This window comes from Theobroma cacao, chromosome 8 (assembly GCF_053813885.1).
Source record: "Theobroma cacao isolate CCN51 chromosome 8, ASM5381388v1, whole genome shotgun sequence".
Taxonomy (NCBI): domain Eukaryota; kingdom Viridiplantae; phylum Streptophyta; class Magnoliopsida; order Malvales; family Malvaceae; genus Theobroma; species Theobroma cacao.
In genome coordinates, this window is record NC_142646.1 from 30,757,730 (window position 1) to 30,766,733 (window position 9,004).

At 31.0% G+C, this 9,004-nt stretch overlaps 1 protein-coding gene and 1 non-coding gene across 2 annotated transcripts; one reads left to right on the plus strand and one right to left on the minus strand.

Moving 5' to 3' along the window:
* Positions 1-3,708, minus strand: LOC18593132 (mediator of RNA polymerase II transcription subunit 22b-like). Its single transcript, XM_018125275.2, has 3 exons — positions 3,464-3,708; positions 823-888; positions 1-477 (listed from the first exon to the last, which is right to left on the minus strand). The coding sequence occupies exons 1-3, from the start codon at positions 3,608-3,610 to the stop codon at positions 244-246; spliced, it is 447 nt and encodes a 148-aa protein (XP_017980764.2). The 5' UTR covers positions 3,611-3,708; the 3' UTR covers positions 1-243.
* A 3,669-nt stretch (positions 3,709-7,377) lies between these two features.
* On the plus strand, positions 7,378-7,524 carry LOC148761351 (U4 spliceosomal RNA). Its single transcript, XR_016028093.1, has one exon. It is a non-coding gene; the product is annotated as a U4 spliceosomal RNA (small nuclear RNA).
* The last annotated feature ends 1,480 nt before the right edge of the window (positions 7,525-9,004 follow it).

A 9,004-nucleotide genomic window follows, 5' to 3' on the forward strand; every position in this document is an offset into this window, starting at 1 on the left:
TAATCCGAATTATTTGAAATCCATTATCTAAATCTATATCAGAAAAGATTAGTCTTCTTCTGTCCTTTCCAGTTCCTTGGTGACATGAAAACAAACAATGCCAATTGAAGCAGTTTAGGCAGAGGAGCATGCTTACATAAAGACTTCCGAGCAACTTAAAAATATTTTATCTTCTTCATCCATCTCAACAAAATAAACTTACCGCGTCTCGTTTCAAGACATACAACAAGCTGTTTCTATGGGCTAAGCAGATTCGGCTGTCCTCCGTGCAGAAGAATAATAATGAGATTCAAGCTCCTTGAGGCTCGCTGCTGCCTCCTCTCCAATCCTGGCCAGCATTCGGTCTGTTTTTTTTGCTTGCTGGTCAAACTCAACACTTCTTTGCTCCACATGGTCATTAAGAGATGCAAATCCTGAAAAGATCGCCGTCTGCTTCAGCTCAGACACCAACTTAAGCAAAGAATCAGCTGCCTGGACCTGCAGTTTGTGAATTGATCATGGAGAATGACCCAGAAAATGACTATACATCATTCATAAATCTGTGCCATGGAAAAGATGAAAAGCACTTCTACCATGGACCTATATCTATATCATCCGAAGAGTCAGGTTGTATGCATTATTTATTTATTTTGGCTATGGTAGTAGTGGATAACCCCCAAGTTTAAGCAGGAGCCACAATTTGAACCCTGGTCCCACAGGGTCAAACCCCCCAAAGGGTGGACATGTGCCGCTAGCCATAGCCTGCAGCTCTATGCATTAAGTTTGAAATAAAGATAAAAAAGATGATGAAAATGATGGTAAACAACAAGAAAGTGTTCTCACCATTCTGGCTGCACGCATCTCCATCATGAAAGCTTCTTGTGAATTTCCAACTGGTGGATCATTTACCTACAATGAGGTGCTGCCAAGTGAATATTAAATTGTAGATAAATTCCACAGACGTCCAAATGACTCATCAAACAATCTTATAAGGTTCCAAATCTATAGCAGAATTCCTCAGACTCAGAGAAGCCCATTTCTTTCTCAAACTTTCCTCCCTTGCTGCAATCCCAGTGACATCCAATAAGATTGTAGAATCTGCCTACATGGGTTTGAGAGGCAGTTAGGGCTTAAAGAAGTAGCAATTTAGGTTTGTGTTGCAAAAAAATGTCCAGAAGATCATGTAGATTTAAATTTTAGAACGAAAAACTAAAATGAGCAACAAATAAAAGATTAAGGGTCCATTTATTTGGCAGTAAAATATTTTCTGGAAAATGTTTTCAGGATTTATGCTTGTTTGGAAGATGGAAAATTAATTCCAAATATAAAACATTTTACAAGTTTATAGCGTTAATCACAGAAAATGTCTGATGCCCAAAGAACAACAAAAACACTTTTATATTAAGTTTATAAGTATAAATTTGATGAATATTGATATTTAACTTCAAATATTAAAAAAATAAAAAAATTAATATTTAACTTTAAAAAAATTAATTTAAAATATTAATATTTAAATTATATAGCACAATTAAAATTAAAAAAATATTTTTTTAATGAAATCATTCAATACAATTAAATTTTTTATTTATAAATGGAATAAATCTTACTAATAATTGTAATAAAAACTATTTCAATGATCATCATTTGATGAATACACTTTAAATCTTACTAAAAACTATAATAAAAAATATTTTAATGATCATCAGTTAATGAATACATATTTACAGAGTATAAGTTTTGCATATCTTACACAATTGATGAATACTTATATTTTTACAGTTATCATAAAAAAATGATAAGATAGAAAATTTTTTGAAAATTAGAGTTTATTTTCTTTACAGATATGTGGTTAAATACTGTGAAAAATATCATTATTGATTTTGTCCATTTTCATTTCCATTCTTAACTTTGATCCCAAATTAGTGAAAATCAAATATCAATAATGTTTTGTAATCAACTCCTATTTGTTATTTTACTCCAACATGATGGAAAATATTTTTCATAAAATGATCTAAATAATAGAAAATGTTTTCGATAGTTTATCCAAACAATAGAAAACATTAAATTTTTCTGCAAAACATTTTACACAGAAAAAATTTTCCTCCAGCAAATCATTTTCCGGTTACCAAACGGACCCTAAAAAAAAATTCAATCACAAAACGGCAGTTGAAAGACACTTATCAATAACTTGAATTCTCAAAAAATCAACTCTAATACAAGTTAGAAAGAGTTATACAAAGACAGACTAGAACACTCATAAGCATTATATTTGGCAATGCAGGACCCTATAAATGCCATTCGAAAAAAGAAAGAGACCATATAAAAGAATCAAAAACTTGGAATGGACAACAGACAAAGCTGATTCCAGCAAAATAGAAGTCTACCAAGATAACCCTTGATTTTTAAACTCAATTAACTAACTAAACTCTCAAACACTGATTCAATAGTTGTCATAGACACTTTATGTTAGAAAAAGGAATGTCTTTGTTGTTAAAGAAAACTCTTAGCCACCACAATGGATAACTCAACTGAGCTATCAAAAAGCCACAATGTCGTTCCTAGGTAAATGTAACAACTAAAACAAGGTTAATAAAATGAAAATAACAAGCTGCTTAACAGCCTTTAACGGATTCTATTTTAGTTAAATTTTCACAGGTGGTCACAGCGTTACAGGCCATTTTTCTGTAGAACACATCGGTTCATTAGACTTCACAATAAATTATAGATTTCACAAATGATAAATCAAGACCCCAGCACCTCATCAAAATTATGTGCTTTTAAATGATTAACAACAATGTTTCTATCTCTCTATCCTTCACTCTCCTGGACCAAATTAGCTGCATCAGTGAGTTTAAAACAATATCCTTAACCCTTTTACCTATCTTTCTTATCAATGAACTAAAATAAACAACTCCTGAGCTGGTAGATTTAATCCTAGAATTATATGGAAGAGAAAAGGAAGAATGACAACGGCTGACTAATTATATCCTAACAGCAAGAAGTTAAAAGATTAGCCATGATAATTTAATACCAGAAGCAAAAAAAAGAAAACAGGATTGTAAAAAAATTTAAAACTCAGTAGAAAAGGAACAAGCAGCAACTTCATTTCTAAGGAAAAAAAATTATTCTAAAACCGAAACTAATGACAAAATTCAAGCTCAGTGCTCAAGAGTCACCTATTTTAATTTTTCGATAAAAAAACATAAATTTATTTCAATATATGCAATATCATCTATATTCTGTGACACATTGCACAGCAATATATATTCTTGCTTAGGAGGGTTCCATCTCCTAGAATAGTAAAGTGAATTCTGATCCTAAAAATTGAAGGGTTCCCACTTTCCACCTCTAGGTTCTAAGTTCAAAATTATAAAAGAAATGAAAAACCACCTAGAGAAGGTTAGGAATCTTGCCTTAAGACTCTTTAGACTTGAATAAATTGTAGTAGCTATTGTTTTAAATTTAAAGAGAAATAGAGAGTTACCCGGGCAACATTAACAAGCTGGGTGAAATTTTCGACGATGTTGCCGATGTCGGTTTCCACTCTCTGCATCATAGTTTTCTGCTTCTGTGCCGCTGCCGCTGCGGCCGCTGCCGTTGGCCCAGTTCCCACTCCCGTACCTTTGTTCATCGCTTGAAAAGACTTCTCTCCCTTTTTGTCCTGCAATTTTATTTTAGAATGAAAATAGATAACAACCCAACACACCAGATGGGATAAAAAGATTAGGGATGCCAATGGATTGGGTACTATATAATTTCGAAGTATCTAAATTCTAACTTTATAAAAAATTAATTATCATAATCCTATTAACTATTTAAATAATTTTAAAATTATTATCTTAACCCTAACCTTATTATATTTTTACTACCTTATAACTACCTTAACTCATTTATATAAAAAAATTATTAAAATCTTCTTTATAAAATTTCTCTATATATATCCGAATCTGTATACATATACAATAATATTTCTCTATGTATTTCATAAAATTAACTACTAATTAAATTAATAAAAATAAAAATAATAAAATTTAAATTTAAATAATCAAAAACAAATATCTTAAACATAAACTTAAATAACTAAAACAAATATTCATACAACGATATAAATTTAAATAACTATACATAAAATTTTTCTTATTTAGGTTCTTGACCCTTACAGTGTAAGACATGGGTTGCTCTCACATCACATGTGTAAGGCATAAATGGTGGGAACCAAACAACAGCATTCTTACCAAAAATCAAGTCTGAAAGTACTTATTGCAATCTAGGGTAATGAAAAACTCTCGAGTAAACTAATGACAACATTGACATTGGCATGTTCCATTAATTCCTAGGGTCTACACTTGAATATCTCCATCCATCAATTAACTTCAGCACAGAGTGAGCCTTGAGGATAATATATCATTACAGAAAACTTATGTTGAGAAGATTCTGACTACAAAGAGTTTTGGATCAAAGATTTGAAACAATAGCAACTCATCAACTCCAAAAAACTGTCTGAAGCAGTCAATAAACTAGTATCATTTTTCAGTAACAGACAATACTAATTGAAGCAGAAAATCTTGTTTGCATAACAATTATTAAGAATGAACCTAGTTTAACAAAATCCTATACCAAAATCTCAGCTGGGGAAGAACAAGGGCGTGGGGCTTGGGGCGACACCGAGGCAACCGGCAGGGCGTGGCTGTTGCTGGGCGGCTAGGGAGAAAAGAAAGATGAACTGATGAAGGAATCGAGCATGGCGTGGTAGGCCGGCAGCTAGGGAAGAACAAGGGTGTGGGGCTTGGGGCGACACCAAGGCAGCCGACAAGGCGTGGCTATGGCTGGGTGGTTGGGGAGAAAAGAAAGATGAATTGATGAAGGAGCTGAGTGTGGTGTGGTAGGCCGACAACTGGGGAAGAACAAGGGCGTGGGGCTTGGGGTGACATCGAGGCAGTCGACAAGGAGTGGTTGTAGCTGGGCGGCTGGAGAGAAAAGAAAAATGAACTGATGAAGGAGCCGAGTGTGGCGTGGTAGGCCGGCAACTAGGGTCTTGGGGAAGAACAACAGAAGAAGGATTCGACTGAAAGAGGTAAGGAGCGGCTACCGATTAGAAAAGAAGAAAGAAAGAGAAAAAGAGGGTAGGGTTTTTATTTTTTAATCTTTTTATCTTTTTTTAACATCAATTAGTATTACATAAACATTTCACGTTTGGATTAATGTGCACAAAAAAAACATTTTGTTATATAAATTTTATAAGTTTATAAATTATCATTTTTATAATATTAATACAAAATAAAAAATAAATATATATTAAAAGTATTATTGTGTATATACAAAATAGTAATTATATTTTTTTAAATAAATCTAATTTATATAAAACATAGTTATTAAAAGACCTTATAATTTAATTAATAATCACAATTTTATTAATTATATGAATTTGTCCTTAGTTACATGAAATTTTAAAAAAATAGCTAAGTTTCAAAATTATTCTAATCTCACAACTTCTTTTTAAATAATTAAGTTTATATATTATAAATTTATATAAACAAAAGTATATATATTATTTAGCAATTAATTTATACAATAGTAATTATATTCTTTATAAATAAACATAATATATAATATAAAGTGTATATATTAAAAGACATTACAAGTTTTACATTATAAAGTATATATATTAAAAGTATTATAGTGTATATACAAAATAGTAATTATATTCTTTATAAATTAACCTAATATATATAAAGTATAGATATTAAAAGACATTACAATTTAATTAATAATTATAATTTTATTAATTATATGAATTTGCCCTTAGTTACATGAAATTTAAAAAAAATAGTTAAGTTTCAAAACTATTCTAATCTCACAACTTCTTTTTAGATAATTAACTTTATATATTATTTAGTATTTAATTTATACAATAGTAATTATATTCTTTATAAATGAACATAATATATAATATAAAGTGTATGTGTTAAAAGACATTACAAGTTATATACTATAAAGTGTATATATATATATATATATATTGCAATTAATAATTTTATAAGTTATAATATTTATAATATTAACACAAAATAAATATATTTATATTTAAAGTATATATATTAAAAGTATTATAGTGTATATACAAAATAGTAATTATATTCTTTATAAATGAACCCAATGTATATAAAGTATGGATATTAAAAGACATTATAATTTAATTAATAATCATAATTTTATTAATTAATTTAATTAATTATATGAATTTGCCCTTAGTTACATGAAATTTAAAAAAATAGCTAAATTTTAAAACTATTCTAATCTCACAACTTCTTTTTAGATAATTAACTTCATTTATTGTAAATTTATATAAACAAAGGTATATATATTATTTAGTAATTAATTTATATACTAGTAATTATATTCTTTATAAATGAACATAATATATAATATAAAGTGTATGTGTTAAAAGACATTACAAGTTATAGTAACTATAAAGTGTATATATATATGTATATATGTATATATTACAATTAATAATTTTATAAGTTATAATTTTTATAATGTTAACACAAAATAAAAAATAAATATATTTATATTTAAAGTATATATATACTAAAAGTATTAGTATATATATATAATATAGTAATCATATTTCTTATAATATTACTCAATATATAAATATATATATTTAAAAACATTTCAAGTTAATTAATAATCATAGTTTAATGAATTAATTTAATTAACTATATGAGTTTGTCTTTAATTACATGAAATTAAAAAAATAGTTAGATTCCAAAACTATTTTAAGCTTAAACACTCTCTTTAAGTATATATATTATAAGTTATAATTTTTGTAATCTTAACCTAAAATAAAAAGAAAATACATTTTTATTAAAATGTATATAATAGTAATTATATTCCTTTGTAATATGATATGATATTCATCTTATTTAAACATAATTAATAATCTAATAATTTTTTATTTATATATATTTATATCATTACATTAGTTATTTAACTAGCTATATTTTAAATATATTTGTCAATATATAACAAAGGCAACAGCTTATCAAGATGGTTGAGACGGTAAGTGTTTACCTTTCTTGGCGCAGGTTCGAGTCCAATCACTAACAATTTTATTCAACTATTTAAATAATAAAAAATATATAAATGGATATTTGTAAATGGGTTCGATGCGGGTATCCGCGAAACCCGATTAAAAAATAATCAGGTTCGGGTAGCGGGTATCCAAAGTGTGATACCTGAACTCGCTCCTAACTCGTTTAATGGGTACCCTAACCCGGAATAATCGGGTCGGGTACCCGCAGGTACCTTATAATAAGGTACCCGTTGACATCCCTAAAAAAGATTGAAGAAGAGATGGAATAGGTGCTGTTCAATTAACCAGCCTAAAACCTTATTTTTGCACTTGGGGCAATGACGCAGCTAGTGAGGTTCTAACCGAGGAACATCTATTGCTAGTTGAAAACTATTTCCAAACTCCCTTTTAGGTAGACTTGTTAATATGGGCCGACCTAGCTTAGTCTTGCCCAAGCCCTTGTGGGTTGAAAAAATATGGGCTGGGCCATGCTAGTCCATATTTTATATGGGTTGTCAAATCCCCAACCTAGCCCACCCATTGCTAGCCCATGGGTGGGGCTGGGCCAACCCATATTTTTCAAAATTTTTCACAATTGACTGCATTTCTGTGTATATATTAAAACAAAGAAGATGCTCTTTATTTTTTTGACCAAAAATTTCCCATTAATTGAAACTTGGGTTGAATAATTAAGGCCTAATAGGAGCCCATGGTCAATTCTACTTCAGGCCCTACATTTAGCAGTTGTGTGGTTAACTTCCAAAATAGTACATCAATAGACTATTTTTAACTATCCTTGTTTGTCATTACAATTGAGAGATGATGCCTAGTAGGCCATTACATCAGTTCCCTCCTTTCTTGGAATTTAGTTTCTCTTAAAGCTTGATAATTGCAGAATAAATAAGTTTTACATGGAATAGTTCTTGTAAAGAAGTAAGTGGAGATTATAAATTTGGTACCATATTTGTGTGGAGATCATATAGTCGATTAGTAAGAGAGACTTACTGGGCTGCTAGAGAAGACTCAAAGTAGAGGAGTGGTGACCGTCTGAAAGCTGATGGCCGATAGGGATGGCTGGATGGGGATGGGGATTTGAGAAAGCAAAACTCGACTGCTGCTGCCTAGCTGCTGTAGGCTGAAAGAAAGATTGAAATAACGACAGTAGAGGGAAAGATTTAACTGCCGAAGCCTGAAAGCCGATGGCCTATGGGGATGGCTAGATGGGGATGGAGATTTGAGAGACCAAAACTCGACTGTTGGCTGCTGTTGTAGGCTGAAAGATAGAGTGAAAGAACAGCAAAAGAAGGATTGGGGGAAAGGCCGAATTGGTGAATTGCTAAAGCCTGAAACGGTGTCGAGTTGGTATTTTTTTTTCATAAAAAAAATTATGAAACACTGAAACAGACCATTTTCAAATTTAATGTTTTTGGTCCATTGGGCTGGCTAGCACCAACCCGGGTTTGCCCCCTAATCAAACGGGCCAACCTATCTAGGCTCGGGTTTAATATGGATTGAAATTTTTATGACCCAACTCACCCCATATTTCATAAAAAATGAGCTAGCCCGATGGGCTAGGCTCATATTGACAGGTCTACTCTTAGGCCTAGGTTCAGCCTTGGCCTTGGCCTTAGAGAATTTTTGAAAGGGCTCCCTTTAGGGTAAAGCCCTAAAAAAGAAAAAACCAAACTAAAACCTTGGAGGGCTTCGATTGAAATAGGAATCATATATAGTAGAAATGTTTTCTTGCTGGAGAGGGACCAATACTAGGGGAAGCTCGGACTTGGAGACTGTTCTTTATTTTTCTTTTACAACGGCCCAACACACATCATTAGCCAGCCGGCCCAACCCTCACACCAATTTTTCACTTAAAGTTTTGTATGCCTCTTAACTTATTCAGACCATCTCCATTGTTAATAAGGATGTAACCGGGTTGGGTACCCATCTTTT

Coding starts and splice junctions, on each gene's coding strand:
- LOC18593132 (XM_018125275.2), bottom strand. CDS start 3,610: ATGAACAAAGGTACGGGAGTGGGAACTGGGCCAACGGCAGCGGCCGCA. Junction 889..3,463: donor AGCTTGTTAATGTTGCCCGG/GTAACTCTCTAT, acceptor ACCTCATTGTAG/GTAAATGATCCACCAGTTGG. Junction 478..822: donor AGATGCGTGCAGCCAGAATG/GTGAGAACACTT, acceptor CACAAACTGCAG/GTCCAGGCAGCTGATTCTTT.